The sequence below is a fragment of the Phymastichus coffea genome, unplaced genomic scaffold, assembly GCF_024137745.1.
Source record: "Phymastichus coffea isolate CEN01 unplaced genomic scaffold, Cenicafe_Pcof_1.1 PCOF00013, whole genome shotgun sequence".
Classification (NCBI taxonomy): Eukaryota; Metazoa; Arthropoda; class Insecta; order Hymenoptera; family Eulophidae; genus Phymastichus; species Phymastichus coffea.
This window is the reverse complement of record NW_026706824.1, coordinates 1,048,782-1,069,957: the sequence shown is the minus strand read 5'-3', so window position 1 is coordinate 1,069,957 and position 21,176 is coordinate 1,048,782. Positions and strand designations below refer to the sequence as shown.

The following is a 21,176-nucleotide window of genomic DNA, read 5'->3' as shown; positions in this document are numbered from 1 at the left end:
AACTTTTTCCAAAAACTCACCTTTGTACTCCGGTACGGTTGTGCCTGCCGTCCTTAGAAATGAACCCTGGGTGTGTCATCCTCCACTTGGAATCAAGTAAACTTCGCTACTAGGAGACAAGTTCTTACATATGGACATGGGTGTGCTTGGGAGTATAGCACGTCGAAGGCTCTGCGACGCAGCGAGTACAGTAGTTGAGGCCTCATCACCCCGTTGTAGATGTTACAAATGAGGCTGCTACTGTCATCTTCAAAATGCTAAAATATGAGGAGACCTTTCTCGAGCCAGTCCTGCAACTCCTTGTCAATTCGTAAAGCTGCTGCGATGTCACGTTTCAAAAACTCGGAGGCTATGCTAACCATGCAAGTGCGTGATAAGGTATCAATCTAAATATTTTTCTCTCCTTTGACTTGCTGGAAGTTCATATTAAATTTCACAAGAAAATGTAGATACCTCTACTGCGGTCTTGTGAAAAGATTGCTATCATACATATTTTCTCCATGACAATTTTATAGCTCTATATAGTTGCATAGATGAAGTGTGATCTATATCATACAGCAAACAGGAAAAGCTCTAGAGATCTAACGATAATTATGAGATTTTTTAATGTATGTTTCAGGACAGATTTGTATCTGGGAACTACAGCTCTATCCTGATAGTTTTTGATGAGTAGTTTTTGATAATCGTTCAATAAGTCCGTGACTTGGAAGAAAGTGGTGTTATCGTAACGTATTTTACACTGTAAGAGTATCTAGTTTAGTCATCTAATATAAGTTCGTATACAAAGATTCAAGTCAGTACGGTCATTTGGAAATTTTTTGCATATAGTCATTTGCATATAGTTTTTCATTGTGTAAGCAAAATTATCGAACAAAATGAGTGTCGTGTGCTTATTTAACATTATTTTCTACGGGGAAAATCAATCAAAGAAACTGAAGAGAAGCTTGATAAATATTATGGAGACTCTGCTCAATCGCATGGTAAGATTCAAAAGTGGTTTACTGAATTTTGTTGTGGTCATAAGAGCACAAATTATATTGAGCATCCTGGCCGTCCAAAGTTACTCAAGACATGATCAATAAAGTTCATGATATTGTACTCGCCAATCATCGATTGAAAGTGTGTGAGATCAGTGAGGCTATTAAGATTTCAGTAGGATGCACATGAAATATATGAAGTTTTGGGCATGAGAAAGTTGTCTGCAGGATGAATGCAGCGCTTGCCCACAGTTCATAACAAGCGAGCTCGTATGGTTGCGTCTGAACAATATTTGAGCATGTTTCAACGTAATCCAAAGGATTTTTCGTGACGCAACATTCCTGTTAATGATACATGGATTAATTATTATACACCAGAAAAAATAGTCGAAAATGTGGACTAGACCAGGTAAATTTGCGCCGAAAAAAGCGAAGATGGTACGATCAGCCGGAAAAGTCATGGCTACAATTTTTTGACACTCAAGTGGTATAATATTAATAGAATACCTACAGAGCGAGAAAACTATTACACGAGAATATTATGTCTCATTTACATACAGATCTGATACTATACTGAAGGAAATGCGGCTTCACCTGGCGAAAAAAAAGTTCTTTTCTACTACGACAATACACCAGCTCAAACGAGTTCCATTGTAACGACTAAATTATTTGATTTACGCTATGAAATACCTCCTCATCCACGTTAGTCTTCAGACTTGGCCCTTTTCCATTATTTATTGTTTCCCGATATCAAAATTTGGGTTGCGGGTAAAAGATTTTCATTCAATAAAGAGATAATTGCTACGAAAAATAGATATTTTGAGGAGTTTGATAAAAGTTATTTTTCAGAGGGCTCGAAAAAGCTTGATAACTGCTATAATAAATATATAAAGTTGAAAGAGTATTTAATTAAATAGTGTTTTATTATTTAAAGTCACGGACTTATTGAACAACCCTCATATAAATAGATTAATTTCATTATAATTATTCTTTTTACTGTTCGACTAAATAATTTATATAGAAGGAACGCTTCGTAACGTGTTCGGCTTAGCTACTAATTTAGAAAAATGAATGGATGCATCGGAGAATTGAACCTGCGTTCTCTGCGTCGACAGGCCGGTACCATTGGAGTCACTGCGACGTGTACCTTGTACAGTTCTCAGTACGTATATATACTAGCTACATATTGGCATACGGCATGAACATACTCTTTCTCTCTCTCTCTCTCGTTGTCATTTTGGTATATTAACTATGTATCTAAAGGCTCAGAAAGGGTAGCGTGAATATACTTATTCACTATCAAAACTGTCTGATAGAAGTTTGTTATCATTAGATTAAGTCTTGGTTAAGATGAAACCAAAAAAAATCTTAGATGGTTGAGCTGAGAAGGCGTTGACTTAAAACAGGATTGGGAATATTGCTACTGATCACTTTGTTATTTCACTGGAAAAGCCTTTGGAAAATCCACTGGAAAACTTCAGGAAACTCTCTAAGTTTGGCAACAAACACTGATAGGTCTAGATATTCTTCTTGGAAAAGCCTTGAAAAATAATACTAAAGGGCTTCATGAAAGGTGACTGGAAAAGCCTCAAGAAAAGTCACTGGAAAAACCTCTGGAAAGGTCACTGGAAAAACCTTTGGAAAGGCCACTGGAAAAACCTCTGGAAATGCCTCTTTAAACTCTCCTAGTTTGAAAGCAAGCACTGGTAGTTAAAGGTGAACTTTTATCGCTGATAGAAGGCTGGAAAGCCTCAGAGAGATCTGAACCTGGTTGACCTGCTAAAATAATGGGACTAAATGATTGTGCGCACTGATCTTTATACTTTTGCTCACAGCGCTGAGTGCACTTGCTTTCCCTATGTTAAATTTCAGGAAAAGGGATAAGTCCATAATGGATCGCCCTCTGGTGATATCTGAGATCAATTCTGGGTGAATGTGTGACGTCAGAGAAGATTTGATTTCAGTTACTATAATACTTGTAATCCAAAATATACAAATATCATCAACAATCGTGTTGTGAGTTAACAAGAAGCAAGACTTGACCTGTCGTTGTTGTACAAGGGCGAGATAGGAGATAAGGCCAAACATTTACTCTTAATGTTTGTAAAGTCATGACGTCACAAATGCTTATTGTGGGCTCGTCGATTTGAGTGAAAAAGAAGTCAGCCACACAGAAAACCTATATTGTGAATATCACCTATATTGTGAATAACAATAGTTAGTGTTATTAGGAAAACCTTCTCTCGTTTCAAACTCAAAGCGTTCGTCTACAGGCACACTTTTGATAGATTCGTTTTGTTTCAAACAATCTATCACGATTAATGGTGATTTCTCGATGAAATCTTTTTTATTAACCTGTTAACCGAGCGGGACGTATAAATACTTCCAAAGTAAACAATATCGGGTATGGGTAGGACATATGAATACGTCCTCGATATTTATATTGCGCCCTGGAACGGGCGGGACGTATATTTTACTACTAGTATGGTAATACGTCATTCATACACGTCTTAGTGGAAAAGGACGCACCCGTTATATGTTGCGTAATTAGAAAGGGATTTCCCCGGTTAACAGGTTAAGCAACGGTTCATTTTCTTTTCCGTAATTTGATCTTTAAAAATTAGAGTACATATTGTAAAGTACTGCATACTGATTTTTTTCAATATTTAGATTAAAATTTCCGTATGAATAGGATTGTCAATTGAGAAACAGTCTCACATTACTAATGTTCCAATGATCAGATTTGCTTGCATTAGAGCCTGATTCATTTTTTCTTGGAGTTTAAAAGGTTAAAGTAATGAAGCAAGGCTCTTTCAATTGATTAGATGTCCTCACACTCCATACATGCTTTAATGTACGAAGTCATTTCGTCTTGAGTACAATAACTCATAGAGCTTATTCTATAATGAAAAAATTTGATTCGGCAGTTTGATATTTTATTTATCGGCTATATATACCGGGTGTTCCAGACTATCCGTACAGCCATTTTAAAATCGAAAATTCGTGTTTTTGTGAAAAATGTTTCAGATGAAAGTTGTTTACGACAAAGGGGGCCATCTATCTGTATAATTAGTTTTGACCTTGAACATCGTTTTCAAGGTCATTTGGAACTTATTGAATGGAGGTCATTGAATGGACTTATCCCTTTTCCTGAAATTTAACATAGGGAAAGCGATCGGAATTTCCAATGGATACGATAATTTCCAACGTTTGGATAAGGTATTATGTTGAGTTTCGCGCTATGTGCGAATCCGGGGTCAAAAAGAGGGGTTTCCATTACAAAAAACACTTCAACCTTAAAATGACCTTTAAAATGAGGTTAAAGGTTAAAGGTTTTTGGTGCATTGCGTGGCCCACTCCGTTCTGAACAAATTTTGTAGAGGTCATTTTGCGATATCTTAAAAATTAAAAAAACGCTTTTAGGCAGTTTTTCAAGCATTTGACCTTAAATCGACATTCTCAAGGCCATGAAAAAAAATTTAAAAATACCGTTTTGGACGTAAAATTTCCCGCTCTTTCCGAATTCGGTGTCAAAAATAGGGGTTCCCATTTAAAAAAAAAACAATTGGACCTTCAAATGACCTTGAAAACGATGTTCAAGGTCAAAACTAATTATATAGATAGATGGCCGCCTTTGTCGTAAACAACTTTCATCTGAAACATTTTTCACAAAAACACGAATTTTCGATTTTAAAATGGCTGTACGGATGGTCTGGAACACCCGGTATATTACTTATTTATACATACATACATACATATATATATATACCATACAGTAGCAGATAATAGAAAAAATTTTAAACTGTTTTATCAAATTTATGTTTCGAGCCACCTAGTGGGGAGTTCAGGTGGCTTGAAACATACATAGGGGTTTGCGTATGCGTGAGTGCGCGCTGCGCACGCTTCGTGGGTGGTTCCATGACGCGTGGAAGTGGGGAGGAGAAGACGGAGAAGAAGGAGACATGGGAGAATCCCCCCCTTCATAGTAAATGATAAATTATAATAGTGACTGCCAAGGTAGGTTCATCCTATAGAGATTGTTAAGATAAGACGCTATAAAAGTTGGTAAGGCGCTCGGTAAACTATATAATGGCTTGGCGTAGTGGGCCCTGAGAAAGGGGATAGCGTTTCTAGCTTGAGGTGAGCTTGCTAAGTTATATGCTGGTTAGGCGCGTCCCCAATAGTGTGGGTGCTTCTCTCTCTCTCTCTCTCTCTCTCTCTCTCTCTCTCTCTCTCTCTCTCTCTCTGTCTCCTTCAACAGCCTATATCTATGAATAGTATGCGTTCTAGCAGCGTGCACTTTCCGTATAGAGTGAATGCTGCACTCTTTCCTTCTGTCTCTTTTTTTTTATATAGATTGTTAAGAATGAGCCACAGTGCCTCATCCGCATTCAGATCAGGAAGTATCATGTTTTTTCTATGCTTCTCCAACCACTAAAATACTTTCCCACTTTATACTCTCCCACCTCCTTTAGATGTATTTATTTGAAGCTAGTAGACAATGTAATTATCAACAATTATGTATTTTCCTTATTTATCATTATAATTGTATAAATAAACAATAAAATTAATGGTATATAGACAATGAAATTAATACAGTAGGTAAATGAGAGGGGCCTCAACTCAGAGGGGTATCAGCTCACTGAGTTGAAGCGTGTGCATGTTCATCTCACCTCCCCCCCCCCCCCCCGATCGGCCCATGCGCTGGCGATTCCCCCCCCCCCTTCTACTGAGTTATATCGGTGCGTTCTACGCACTCCTCCCTCCCCTACTGAGTTGATCTGATGTGGCGTGCGTTTTTCCCCCTCTCCTAGCCTACTGATTTGATTCCTATGCGCGCATCACCTCCCCCTCCTCCTACTGAGTTATACCGGTGCGTTCTACGCACTTCCCCTCCCCTACTTAGTTGATCTGATGTGGCTTGATCTGATGTGGTGTGCGTTCTCTGCAGTACTTCCCCCTCTCCCACTGATTTGATTCCTATGCACTGCGCGCGCGTTCTGTGTTACGCGTTTTGATTTTTTATTGTGTGTGTGTGTGTGTGTGTGTACGCGCGCGTAGTGCGCGTGTGTTAAAAATTTTTAGATTTATCTGAAAAAAAACGGACGGATCGGGGGATCGAACGCGCGTCCTCCGGATCCGCAGGCCGATGCTCTATCGCTAGAGCTACAGCCACTGTTACCACGGGCAATACCGTATTGTGTATACTAACTACACACACGATTGATATGTGGGGGGGGCGGCGGCGGCGGCGCCGGCGGCTGCTGCTGGGGAGGGCCCAAGCGCTAATACATACAAAAGATAATGAATTTTAATAAATATACTAATTATGATTAGTATATGGGTAATTTTTGGCTATTTCGATTGACTTGTAACCCTTAGGTTACGGATTATTTTTTTAATTTGGCACAATTGTTGTACACATAAAACTGAGATTTTTCCCAAATTTTGGAGACGATACATTAATTATATCAAAAGTTATTAACAATATAACAGGGTTTTGACCCAGCGCGGGTCAGTCGTTATATAAATTACGAGGGGATTGAAACAGCTCGGTGTGGGCCTCGTAATAGGCTGCGCAAAGCCTAGCCCAGCGGCAACAGGAACGTTGTGGTGCAGCGTCTGTTACCTCGGCCCGCGGAGAGCGTCGTGTAGTCCTATGGGCGCTTTGGAACAATCACAAAATTCAGGCGCGAAAGCCGGACGGAACGGGATTGCTTACGATAGGTAAAAGGGAAGCGCAAAAGAAGAAAACAGACATACGAATAACATCGAGTTTACTACGGAAAGTAATACAAAATTAATACGCAGCGTAAGCGGGAGAGAGAGTGGCGAAAAGCTAGCGAGAGAGACATGTATTCGAGAAGGTACTTACAATAATATCTCGGCGTTAGCCCTGCAGGCGATGTCCTCAGCCTCGCACGTGGTTCGTGATGACGCGCAGTGTATAGCTCGGGTGCAGTCAAGAGGCGGGCGGCCTTAAGGGCTCGCACGCGCGGTCGCAGGAACTAGCCCGCCAAAGGCACTAGGGGCAATCTCAGCACCGGTATCTTACACCGAGTAGACACTCGCGTATTTGCAGACAACCGAAATGTCAGTCACAAAAGTTAGTCGCGTAAAGACGGATAACAAAAGATCGTAAGCACGAGTATAGCCGCTCGTCACACGTCCACGTGCTTCGAAGTCGCCGGTACAAGAGCGAGTCTTTATCGCGTGCCTCTGCCCTACTCTCCTACTCGCGCGCGTTGCGCCGGCCTCCCGAATTCTCTCTCTCTAGCTCGCCCTCTATTAGTGCTCTCTCTGACTTACCTTTGGCTGCCATACATGTGGGATAATTATAAGACAATTATATATATATAAGAATAATTATAATTATGTATTGAGAGAGACATAACGAGGGTCTGGCCGCTCGTTATATGCCCCTTTCCCAGACTGGGTAGCAGGGCGTACCAGGTCGAAAAACCTGTCTCTCTCCACCAAGCAAGGAAAATTAATTGATAAAGAAAAATCAAGACATCGCAAATCTAATAACGCGTGACAAAAGAAAACGAGAAGAGAAAAAAAAACATGGGCGTCAATGCCTGATTCTTGGGGGAAAAACCTCAAGGGCGAGGTCGCGAGGATGGTTGTAGCGCTTAGGTTTAGACCTAGTGCTCGGATACACCTCGTCTTTCGCCGTCGTCCGCGTGGGTGACCGACGACTCTTCTCGATCCCGAAGGAAGGCTTCCCTGCGTTGGCGCGTTTCGACCGTGCTATATGAGTACGGCTGCTGTCCGCCACTCCTCCAGAGCTCGTGCCTCGACCAGTTCGGGCAGTCGGAGGTTCGAGGTACTCCCGTAAGGCCACAAGTGGAGCAAGCCCGCTTGCCGAAGAGGTCGGGACGGGGACCGGCCCAGCCGTTGCACGGCTCGTCTCCTGCGGCTCCTTGCAGGGCAAAGTAGCCTGGCGTGCAGCGCGTCCGGTCGTTCGGTATGGCCTGGTTGGAAGCTCGCCGGGAGTGGGTCGTCGGTGGGTCGCCCAAGGCTGCGAGCTGCCGTTTCACCGTCTCGAGGTGCTCTTGGGCTCGACGTTGCTCCTCTCGTAAGCGTTGTCGCGTCTCCTCGCGCTGTTTGCGAGCCTCGCGTTCCTTCCGCCATTCGGGGATCGCCTCCTGGAGGTAGGCTTTAAGTTCTATGGCCTCCTGCAGCCTGGTCGCGTAGGTTCCCGCGATAGCGAGACCGCGGGACCCATGACGGTCGGGTTGCGTTTAGGCGAGTACGGGGCGCATGTCGCGTGTATCACGCCGAACGAGTCCAAAAAGTCGTCGACAACTTTATTCTTGAACGGAGTACCGTTGTCAGACAAGAACTTTTTAGGGATCCCGAAACGCAGAAACACACGTTCTTTCAGTTGGCATCAGATGATTTTCCCAGTAATCTTACGGAGAGGGACACATTCGATCCAACGAGTGAAGAGATCGAGAAAGACAAGCAAGTGCTCGTAGCCCTGCGCGGATCGCGGGAAGGGGCCCATGGTATCGCCGGACACAATTTCCCACGGTCGCGTGACGAGGTGTCGTCCCATCAATCCTGCTGGTGTGACTTGTAAGGCTTTGACCTGCTGGCAGATTTGGCAATTCTTAATATAGTGTCCTACGTCATGATGGATTTTCGGCCAATAATAGCGGAGACTCGCGTGCTTGAGGGTTTTGTAGCGGCCAAGATGTCCTGCCGTCGGCTCCTCGTGGCATTCGGATAAGACTCGTGCCCGGTCTTCCTTTGGGATAACGAGCTTCCAGGCGTCGTCATCGGTTCCGAAGAGGTCGTCGACGATGGGGTCAGGCTTATAAATATATAACCGGCCGCCTAAAACCTTCCAATAGGGGTTATCCGTGGGCCGCTCGAGGACCTCCTGCATCCTCTTGCGGTACCACGGGTCGTTGATGCTCTCTTCGAGTGTCAACGAAGCGGTAGCCGCGAGCTCGACTTCGTCGGCCTCAAACATGCGTGAAAGCGCGTCAGGCACGACGTTGTCCTTACCCCTGCGACGTATAATATCGAAATCATACGATTTCAACGCGAGGGACCAGCGACCAAGCTTACCGTTTGGGTGTTTCAGGTTAGTGAGCCATTTAAGGCTCTGGTGGTCGGTCACAACTGTAAAGTGATACCCCTCCACGTAGGGTCGGAACTTTTCGGTCGACCAGACGACAGCGAGGCACTCACGCTCGGTAACCGACAGGCGGCGTTCGCAAGCTGTCAGGGCGCCAGTGAAATTGGGCCTGGCTAGGACAGGGGCCGTAGCCAAAAGGGCTTTGACTTGCTCAAAAGCTTGCCGTTGCGCCTCCTGCCATTCAAATTTGGCGTCCTTGCGGGTGAGCGCGTTAAGCGGCTCACAAATCGTAGCGTAATCGCTTAGAAATTTTCGATACCACGAGGCCATGCCCAAGAATCTGCGCAAAGCATGAAGATTTTTCGGGGCTGGGTACTCGAGTATCGGTGCGACTCATTCAGGATCGGGGCGCGTACCATCGCGATTTACCAGCACGCCGAGATAACGCACCTCGGTCATGCAAATCCTGGACTTCTTGCGGTTGATCGTAAGGCTAGCCTCACGTATTCTTTTTAGAATATGCGTGAGCCAGCGGACATGCTCTGAGAACGTTTCAGTAGCGATGATCACGTCGTCAAGATACGCGAAGGCATAAGGCTCCATCTCGGGCGAGATGAGCCTGTCGGCCAACATCTGAAATGTTGCCGGGGCACCAGCCAATCCGAAGGGCATCCGAACAAATTCGAATAGCCCGAGTCCGGGGATGGTGAAAGCAGTTATCGGGATGGCCCTCTCCGAAAGAGGGACCTGCCAAAGTCCGCTCGCGAGGTCAATTGCGCTCACGAATCTGGCGTGCTGGAGCTTTCGCAATATCGGGAATATTTTCTCTGGTTTCGAACTCCAAGCGCACATCTACTGGAGCAGTCTTTAATGATTCGTTTTGTTTCCAACAGTCAATCACTACGAGTGGCATGTAATTTTTATATTCGAGTTTTTTGAGCATCGGTTCGGCATCCTTACCGTAGTATACATTTTGAAAATTGGCATACATATCGTACAACATTGCGTACTGGTTTTTACTGAAATCAATGTTGAGAATACCGTATGGATAGCACTGAAAGTTGAGGTACAGTTTTACATTTCTGATGTTACAATGATCAAATATACTAGAGTTAGAGTTTGGTTCATTTTTTCGATTGATTTGGAAGGCTAAGATGACGTAGCGTGGTTTCTCCAACTGATTTGTCGTTTTAACCCGTTAACGTCCACAGGACACATTTTTTAAGTTTGAGTTTGAATTGTTACCTCGCAATGAATTCGAACTCAAATAACTTAAAACTAACCGTACCCTATGTTTTCGAGGGAGCTCTTTCGAATGGTGATAATCAGAAGTCGAAAAAAAGATTTCTAACCTCTAAAAAATCAAAATAAAAAAAAAAACGTGATTTTGAAAAAAGAAATTTTTTTTTAAACTGTTTTTCTGGAGCCTATACATTTTTGTATCGGTCTAAAACCGGTTAGAAAGGTGTCCTCGATATCTGAACTAAATGTTAGGATGATGACATTTATTTGAATAATTTTTCATCTAAGCAAAATGGCGGCCGAAATAAAAAAATTTTGTTCTAAACTTGATAAATTTTTTTCTCAGAAAGTATAGGTGTTAGCAAAAAATTTATAAGAATAAAAATATCTTAAAATTGGCTAAGAAATACTCTTAAATTTTTTCAAAACGTTTTGAAACAATTTTTGATTTTTGAAAAATTCAAAAAAATGAAATTTCAAAAAAGTTGAAAAAACATTTTGAAAAAATTCAAGAGCATTCCCTGATTAATTCTAAGATATTTTTGTTCAAATAAATTTTTAGTAAAACTGCATAGTTTTGAAGAAAAAATTACGTGAATTTGTAAAAAAGCACATATTTATTATTATTTATATTTATTATTATTATATTTATTATTATTATTTATTATTTATTATTATATATTTATTATAAGCACATATATATTATTTGTATAGTTGGATACAATTTAATCTTCATGCATTTCAAATCAGTTTTTTAAATTATTATTTTGATAACTAACTGTCAACGTATTGTCAGCTTCACATAATATTATACTAGTTTCAGAAAATATATAAAAGAATCTTTGTATAAAATGTAAAAATATGTTATCTTTACACTAAGTAGTTTGATGATTACTAAAGCTCTAAAAATTTTTTTTATTTCTTCATTGAGTTCGGAAACAATTTTTAGTTGTTTAGATAACTTAAAAAATAATTTTTTATTGCATTATTACATATTCTTATAAGAAAATAGTAGAATTATTTTATTGTGAAGTCGGAAAAATGCCACCCAAAAAACGATCAAAAAATTCTGATCAACAATATGATATTGAAACCGAAGAAAATGACGAGAATTTAGATGTCATTATGATTCCCAGTTTAGACGATTCTCAAGATTCTGAGTCTGATTCAAATTCAGAAAATGAAAATGATCACCTTGATGTATGCTCATTCCTTGAAAATCTTATACCTACTACTTTATACAATCAAGTTCTTGATAGCTACTCGGAAAATCAAAAGAAGTTAGAACCAAACCATGTTTATGAGTGGTTGGATGGCGAAAAAGTTTATGGGGAAAAGTTAACATGTGAAGTTTTTCTTTCAGAATCTGATCGTAAAAAGATCCTCGATTATTCTCTGACTGATTTGTTTGAATTATTTTTTTCTGTTGAATTAAAGGCATTTATAGTAGAAGCAACAGTATGCAATGGTGGTGATCTTACTCTATAAGACTTGAACACATTTTTAGGAATTATTATTTTATCGATCTTTAATTCAAGAAAAAGTCAGAGAGATTACTGGTCAAATAATCCTTTTCTAGTCTGCGAATTAGTAAAATTAGCCATGAGTCGTCAAAAATTTGAAAAAATAAAATCAGAAATAAAGCTATCAAAAAATGAAGACAAAAATGCAAATGATAGAGATTGGCGTATACGTGTTCCTTTAGATATTTTTCGAAAAAACTGCCAACAATTTGCGATTTTTTCCACAGCTTTATCAATTGATGAATGTATGATCAAATTTTATGGTAGGACAGTCTTGAAGCAGTTTATGAAAGGTAAACCTGTACGTTTTGGTTTGAAACTGTGGGCTATTTGCAATAAAGAAGGATTTATTTTTGATTTTGATATATATTGTGGGAAAGGATCAAACCATCTCCCTTCGAAGCAGTTAGAGAATTTAAGAAATTGTGCTTTGGGTAGCCGCGTTGTTCTACAAATGCTCCAGAGGCTCCTAACAACTGTGTCACCAAGAAAGATCAGTCGTTATCACATTTATTTCGATAACTTTTTTAGTTCACCAGATCTTTTCGTTCATCTACGAAAAATTGGTTTTCGAGCTACAGGTACTGTGAGAGCAAATAGAGTAAGCGGAGTCACTATTGATCTTAATAATAAATCAAAGAGAGGAACATATTTTGTGAAACATGACAAAAATAGTGGTGTCAACTACATATCAGTCATGGACTCTAAAATTGTCTCATTGCTCTCGACGGCTTGTGGCATTACTCCATTGTCTTCAGCAAAACGATATTCTAAAGATGAACATGGTAAAGTTGAAATACCTTGTCCTTATGCTTTCAATTTGTACAACAATTTTATGGGTGGAGTAGACCAACATGATTATTACTGTAGCAGTCTGTTGCCGTGTATTAGGTCGAAAAAATGGACTTGAGTAGTTTTAATGAGAATTATTCAAGGATCAATTACAAATGCCGCCGTACTCAAGAATTTGGTGTGTGGTAAAAAAGTTGTAACCATAAAAGACATTGCACTAGCTGTAGCATCAATATACTTGAATGAAACCAATAATCGACAATCTCACACACACCAAAAAGTCATGGCAAAAAAGAAATGTTTCAACTTCACAAAATGTTCTAAAAGAACACAAGAATTTTACGTTGATTGCCAAAAATATTTTTGTTCTACATGTTTCCTTGATTTTCATAAATAATTTTATAAGTTTCAATTAAATCTAGTTATCAGATTTTATCCAAAACATTTAAGTATAAAAAAAATTTGAATAAGGCGAGAAACAAAAAAAAATAAAAAAAAAAGTAAAAAAACAAGGCAAAAAACAAAAAAAAAGAAAATGTCTCTTTCTATTGTCGACCTCCCCGTGGTAAGAGATGGACAACGGTGATGTACCATCGCCGGCTAACAGGCACAACAATTAGAGAACCGAAAATCCCATTGGTTCGGCCTTTTTATTTATTTGTTGCTCATTATTTTAAATATACAAATAAGTTTTTTTACAATTTCACACATTTTTTCTTCAAAACTATGCAGTTTAACTAAAAATTTATTTGAACAAAAATATCTTAGAATTAATCAGGGAATGCTCTTGAATTTTTTCAAAATGTTTTTTCAACTTTTTTGAAATTTCATTTTTTTGAATTTTTCAAAAATCAAAAATTGTTTCAAAACGTTTTGAAAAAATTTAAGAGTATTTCTTAGCCAATTTTAAGATATTTTTATTCTTATAAATTTTTTGCTAACACCTATACTTTTTGAGAAAAAAATTTATAAAGTTTAGAACAAAATTTTTTTATTTCGGCCGTCATTTTGCTTAGATAAAAAATTATTCAAATAAATGTCATCATCCTAACATTTAGTTCAGATATCGAGGACACCTTTCTAACCGGTTTTAGACCGATACAAAAATGTATAGGCTCCAGAAAATCAGTTTAAACAAAAATTTTTTTTTTCAAAATCACGTTTTTTTTTTTTAATTTTGATTTTTTAGAGGTTAGAAATCTTTTTTTCGACTTCTGATCATCACCATTCGAAAGAGCACCCTCGAAAACATAGGGTACGGTTAGTTTTAAGTTATTTGAGTTCGAATTCATTGCGAGGTAACAAATCAAACTCAAACTTAAAAAATGTGTCCTGTGGACGTTAACGGGTTAACTGTCCAGACGTGATTTGTGTTTGCAGGCAGCGTTGGATATTCGTACAGTTCCCAACTACGAAAACTCATTGAAATACTTCGTTCGCTTTTTAGAAAGTCGAGTAGACGTATTTTCTTTGCATTCGATGCAGTCACCTAGGGCATAAGCCATTCGAGACGTGTTACATTAATCTTGAATTCTTGGTAAGCTTCAATGTTGGCCACGGTCTTCTTCGTTTGATAAACTGCATTTAAATCAGTACTCGATCTTACGAGAATTAATTCGTGTTTCATATTCACTAGCACTTTGCGATAGTCCTCAGCGAATCCAAGTATGAAGCTCAGAGGAATCAAAATGTCAAAGTCGCCATTCGCATTAGTTATATTACGGTCCTCTTGTTGTAAGGTATTTATCCATCCGGCATTTTCGGCAATCAAGGTTTGACTTGGAGTGAGAGATAACCAGTTCTTATATAACGGTTGTGAGACCAACGTTCTTACATTTATCTATTTCTATAGCATTCAGCTCATACCTAATTTCTTCAAACATGTGACAAATGGCATTATTACCAAAATCCCAGATAAGGTTTGAGATAAAGTCCATAGCCTTTTTTATAAGGTTTGAGATACAGGCCTTTTCCCAGAGTAATGGTCTCTATCGTTTTGTTGTGTCTCTTGTTCTCTTCCAATTGCTGTTTTGCAGACTTTGCATCGTTCACGGCTTTTGCGATTCCCGCGGCGCCATCAGCTAGAGCGCCAGTTGCACTCAAGCCTGCAAAAAGTGGTATAAGGAAGGGCAAAGCTCCAGCCATCTTAGTTGATATTGGCAGAATTCGTTGAACATTGATGTTTGCTTTTCCACCAGCTTTTTTAACGGTTGTACGAGCTTTTTTCAAAGCAGAACCGATGACTTTGCGCGCACATTTACCCTTGGACCATTTGAATGTGGCCGCTTTGATGACGCTTTTCAAATTAACTAAGTTATTCGTTTTCTTGCGTCCTTTCGTCTTGGTTTTCTTTCTTCTCCTCGCGAGACCCACACCAAACTTTGATTTTAATTTCATGGCGTTAGATATAGCGTAAGCTGCTGCTTTCTCATCAAAACTAGAATCCTTAGCGAAGACTCTTTTGATCGCTTTTTCAGCTAAAATTTTGTCTGCGATATTTCTAGCCTGGATATTTTCTCGATTTTTCGAGTACGCTATATCGTGTTGCTTGCAAGCTGCGTCGAGAGGATTGATTCCTGGATCGCCGCGAGCTAAACGTGTCTGTAACTTAATTCCTGGTCCGCAATATTGATAGCCTGGAATATGGAGTTCAAATGGAAGTTTATTAATGATATTATTGACGAATCCTCGTCCTTTCTTTGCTCTTTGACGTTTGCATATGATCATTCCTCGACTAAGTCCAACACACGACTAACGTTTTAAACTATAAAAACAGGTATATATATAGCCATGTGGTCAGTTATCGTTCGAACTCTGTCTCGTGAGTATGAATTTCAAGAAACAAACTGTGAAACTTCCCGTAGAAAATTTTGACGTCATCGTGCGGGAGGATAAGGTACCAAAGCGTCACGGAGATTTACTGCCGAATAGCATCAGAGCTATTTTTTGTGGTCCGTCCAACTGTGGCAAGACCAACAGTCTTTTGGCGCTTATCACTCACCCCAATGGCGTTAGATTCGAAAACGTTTAAGTGTACTCGAAATCGCTCGATCAGCCAAAGTATAAATTATTGGAAGAGATGTTAAAGCCGATAGACGGAGTGAAGTATTTTCCGTTCAAGGAGCACGAATCCGTGATCGATCCCGAGCATGCATTGCCTAATTCAATTATGATATTCGACGACATCGCCTGTGAGAAACAGGACAATGTACGCGCTTTCTTCTGTATGGGCAGACATAGGAGCGTCGATTGTTTCTATCTCTCGCAAACGTACGCGCGTATTCCTAAGCATCTCGTGAGAGATAACGTCAATTTATTGGCAATTTTTCGACAATACGAAGCAAATATGAAACATATATACGACGATCATGTGAATTCAGATATGACTTACAATCAATTTAAAGAACTTTGTGCGAAAGCGCTTTGATTGTTTTGTTATAAACATATCACGATAGTAATGCGGTACACAGTCTCTCGATGATCGTCGAAGCGTTAACATGGCTGATCATCAAAGGGAAAAACATGTGCTTTCTCAACTCGTAAAAGCGCAAGACACGATAAGACGAAAATATAGTTTATTGAAGCATAACCGAGAGTATACCGACGAAGTCTTGAATAAGACATTCAAACCAATAGTCAATCCTCTTAAAGTCATAATAAGTGAGAAGGAACAAAAAAAAAATTTTCCCCCCGAAACTCTCGTTACAGTTATTAAAAAGCCGAAATTTCTAAACAAAAAAAAATTAAAATACGAAATCAATTCGGCTGATAATGTCGACAAGTACGAAACCGCTCAGTCAAGTAGCGGAGATAGCGATGCTACTGTCACGCACAATACTACACAGTTTTATAACAGTTTATCCGACGAACCGAGCGAGGATGAGCATTTAGCTGGCGACAAGTACACGAATGCATTGGATAAAAGTGATTCGAATTTTGTGGACTTGATTTATGGAGTACGTAAAGATCGAAATGGATCATACACGCTTGGTAAATCTATGGTGATTTTTGACAAAGATAACGTAGACGTCGATGATTTCAAGTATCCAAAAACACAGGGTTTGATGGAGTTACTGGTTGCAAAGCAACCTGATCAAAGTTTAATCACTTCCAATTATCTCAAGAGCTACAAAGAAATCATGGAGATTTCTAATATTCATAGTAAGAAAAATAATCCAAACGAGGCTATACGAGCGCACAATAGTAATAAATTCAATAACATAATTAGTCCGTTATTTGGTTTGACTAAAAAAAATACAAAAGGAGGCGATGGGCTGGTACAGACGACTGATACGTCTTTGCCTACCTATAAGATTGCTAGAAACAATACTTCTATGGATTACGTATACTGGGATGATCCGAATGAGCTCGTTGATCGTCTTCGATTGTTATTGGCTGAGCAATCAGCTGGTAACAATAATCACATCAACGAAATTCATTCGATAATCGAAGAATTACGCGAGGGTGGATATATATATATACTAACAGCACACCTATCGTTCGAGCATTATCAAAATGAACGTCGACGTATTCGGACGTAAATATAAAGAGCAAGGAGTTCACGGTCTTCGCGGTCCGCCCGGTATTGGGTTCAAGCTCACGAGCGAGTACCATTACGATCTAGAGAATAAAAGATTGGAAAATCTTGCTCCTCCGCGGAAGGCTAAAGATGCTATAAATTGGGAAACTGCGGAAAACATCGTTCAGATGGCAATCAAATCTACGAGAGACGTGATCGCACGATTAAGGAGTGATCTTGAGGATTTGGATGTAATTATCAAAGAGGAATTACCACGAATAAAATCAAGTGTTGAAAATTTAGAAAACAGTCGATTAGATGGAAGCGGTGGTGGAGGAGTTGCACAAACCAACGAGACGTAATTATCCAGTGAAAAGGAAAACCGGTCGTGATGTGACAGCGGCCATGAAATCTATTTTAGCGAAAGGTAGACGGCCAAAGAATCTTCATACGGATAGAGGCAAGGAATTCTACAATGCAGATTTTCAAGCTCTCGTGAAAAAATATAATATCAATATGTATTCTACCAATAGTTCGCTCAAAGCTTCGATATGCGAACGATTTAATCGCACGTTGAAGAACGCTATGTGGAAAAAGTTTAGTCTCCGTTGGGAACTACAAATGGTTCGACGTACTACCGGAGCTCACAGCTGCTTACAATAATCGCAAACACAAAACTATTGGTATAAAACCTATCCAAGTTACAGCGGCGAATCAAGCTCAAGTTTTAAAAAAATTTATACAATACGTGGGAAGAAGAAGAGAAAGAAGAAAGCCAAAGTTCAAAGTTGGCGACAAAGTCAGAGTGAGCAAAGCGAAGCAAATATTTGAAAAGGGATATACACCAAATTGGTCAACGGAAATATTTACAATTGTGCGCGTGGCACCAACAAATTCAACTACTTATCATTTGAAAGATTATCAAAATAAGCCTATCCTAAGTGGCTTCTACGAACAGGAACTTCAGAAAACCAAATATCCCGACATTTATCTAGTGGAAAAGGTTATTAAGAGGCGTGGTAATCGAGTTTTCGTAAAGTGGTTAGGATTTGATGATTCGCACAATAGTTGGATAAATAGAACCAAATTGTAGAGAGAAAAAAAAAGAGAGATAACTACGTAAATTGAAGAACTAATAAATAAACACACACACACACATATGTTGATTTAAAAAAATATAAAGAAAGTTTATACTCTTCTTTTTTTCTTGTTATGCGTACATTGATATACATATATTTATGCAGTTGTAAATTCTATACAACCATTACCCTTATGGCTGAGAAATAATTTAAGTTTATTAGCGTAATCCGACATATCGTTGAACAGCTTTTTATTCACGATCAGTGCACTCGATACCTTGTTTGGTAGAAACAGCTGAAACTCCTCGTTCACTTCGGCTACGATTTTTGCACCGTATCGTGTTTCAACTTGTTTGAGTCTGGTGATCATAGACTTGGATTCTGTGTCCAATTCACGAATCTTCATAGTAGGTTTGAATTGATTACAAGCTAAATTATTCAGCTGCGCGAGATCCATCTGTAGAAAAAAACAATGATATTTAAACTCAGTTGACTTGAAACAAAACACACACACACACAAAATCACAATTACCTCGTGTAATTTTTTATTTTTTTCTAATTTTATCGACAAACCGAGCTTCCAGTAACTTCCTTTTCCTCGGTGTAAGTTGACTAAGAATGAAATTCGAAGACTGCTGCTGTTGCTGCTGCTGCGGCTGCTCGCTACTCGTCGTCAACGTTGCTGGTAACTTTGTCTCGATGAGAATGAGCTGCGAAGCCTCAGGTGTTGATTGATATAACCCGTCCCCCACTCCGCTCTTTTTCGGCGACGGCGACTCGACAGCGGCGGCGGCGGCCGGCGGCTCGGCGGCGTCGGCTGGCGGCTCGACGGCGGTAGTTGGCAGCTCGACGGTGTCGGCCGGCGGCTCGACGGCGTCGGCTGGCGTCTCGATGGTGGTGGTAGTGGTGGTGGCGGCGGCGGCGGCGATGGCGGTTGCGGCGTCGGCAGCAGCGACCGATGGCTCGACTGCGATCATTCCCAACGCCTCTATCCGCCCCTCCCTCTCCACCAATGGAATGTCGTAATGGCCCCAAGGAAGCGTATCGGTGATTCCGGGCAGCAAGAAGCATTTATCGTCGTGGGCGCTGAGCGTGATCTTTGTTTGTCTCTCGCTGTCCAACTGATGATGACGCGATCTGATGGACTTTTGCTGTCGGCTCAAAATCACATTTTCTCGGAGACATTTGACGTAGTCAGCGAACGTAATCGTAGTATTCAGCACCCAATTCTTGATCCTCTTTGCCTTCTTTATCGCATCTCTATTCCGAACTCTCACGCTGTACATTTTGCTTCTGAGTCCCACGAACTCGAGAATGAGCATTCCGGCGTTCTCGTCCTTCATCTTGCCGACCACCCTCTTATTGACTCTGGGAATCGCGAAGCGATTCGGCTCTGGAAAATCCGACGTATCGAATTCGCGAATATCACGACGCATGACCTCGTACATGTCTACATTGGTGATCTCGTACACGAGACTGTCCGTGTCGGTGTACAGAAGCTTGCAACGCTCCTCGCCAACGGCGGCACCGCGCATGTAGTACACGAGCGTCTTGGACACGTCGAGAACAGCGAGACCTATGTAAATGGGTTTTCTCACGGTGATTTCCGTACGCAACAGTTGAATCGTCACCAGTTCGTCGTCGAAAATGTCGCTACTGTGGAAATTTAGTCGAGCTATCAGAGCCTCGGCACCGTATCGCCCCTCCCAGTTGTTCACCAACTTCACGTCGATGCATTTCTTCTCGTTTTCCATCGTCTTGCCGTACACCGCATTGTTGAACAGTTTGTACAGCATTTTTTCGAATTCGTTTGCCGCTCGCTTACGCAACTCGCTATTCAAATCGATGTACGTCTTGAGCCATGGGCTCTGCTTAAACGTTAAAACCCGATGTATCTTCGCGAGGTGCAAGCCATGGCCTGTTGCTTGTTTCATAGCTCTGTAGTGGATTACGTAATGCTCCTTATTATGGAGAGTCGTCATGACCTTTTTCTGTTTGGATCCCGGAGCGGCTTTGTGCTCCGGACAAAATGGCATATCTCTGTGCGCATCGTGAATTTCTTCTGGATACTCCAAATCCACCTCGAGTATGTAACCGAAGGCTGAGTCATCGGGAATATCGAAAGAAAAGTTGGCGGCGGCGTCAATGTCGCACCATTCGAAATCACCGAGTGGATGTGGCTCGGTCATACTCCAACCGTATAGGTTATTGACGTCAAAATACATAAAATATTTGTCATCTTTCTGTGGATCGTAGTTGTCGTCGTCGTCGTCGTCGTCGTCCATGTATGGATTGTTCGCGATAGCGTACCTATTACAACACTGGCTAACTCCACCGCGAATGCCGTGCTCGACAAACATGAGCATGTCGATATCCGTCAAGAGCTCCAACCTTACACCCGTATACTTCAACATGGCGTCCCAACTCAATCCGGGTGTCGTATAGTAGTGGGCCGGATCCAAACGATAAGCCGTTCGACACTTGGCTCTGAAATTTTCAAAAACTTTGGCCAACAAGAGAACGTCCGTCTTGAGATACAAATCCGAATAGTTGCCGAGATCGGCGATGTCGAACGTTCTCCAAACGTTCTCCGCGTGACTGTACTCCTCGTCGCTGATATCCGAATCGTACAGACTGCTGTAAAAATCTTGCTTTCGTGGAAGCGTCGTCGTCTCCTCGAGTTTTGTAAACGACGACACATGGTCATACGGAAATACACCTTTTCTCTTGAGTAGGGCAATCTGCGGCAGTGTGTATCCATCATCTTGCTGAAAATGTCGCTCTAGAATATCGTGTTTTTCCAAGTACGACGATAGTTTGTCGAGCGAAGACGTTATAAATCGAAACGAATCGAAGAAACGCAGCTATATATCGGTACCCTCCACGTACTTCGTAAAAGATATGTATTTTTCCTTGGTTTTGAGGAATGAGGCTCACTCGACCGGGAAATTC

At 40.7% G+C, this 21,176-nt stretch overlaps 2 protein-coding genes across 4 annotated transcripts in view; both read left to right on the top strand.

Moving 5' to 3' along the window:
• LOC131673252 (uncharacterized) overlaps window positions 1-21,176 on the top strand; it is a 1,160,519-nt gene that overhangs the window by 198,046 nt on the left and 941,297 nt on the right. The gene's annotated exons all lie outside the window — the stretch shown is intronic.
• LOC131673355 (piggyBac transposable element-derived protein 3-like) lies at window positions 12,289-12,744 on the top strand. The gene has a single exon (XM_058951280.1). It carries the CDS (start codon window positions 12,289-12,291, stop codon window positions 12,742-12,744), a length of 456 nt encoding a protein of 151 aa, XP_058807263.1.

What these genes read in the sequence shown, in the direction of transcription:
- LOC131673355 (XM_058951280.1), top strand. Translation starts at nt 12,289, where the DNA reads ATGCTCCAGAGGCTCCTAACAACTGTGTCACCAAGAAAGATCAGTCGT.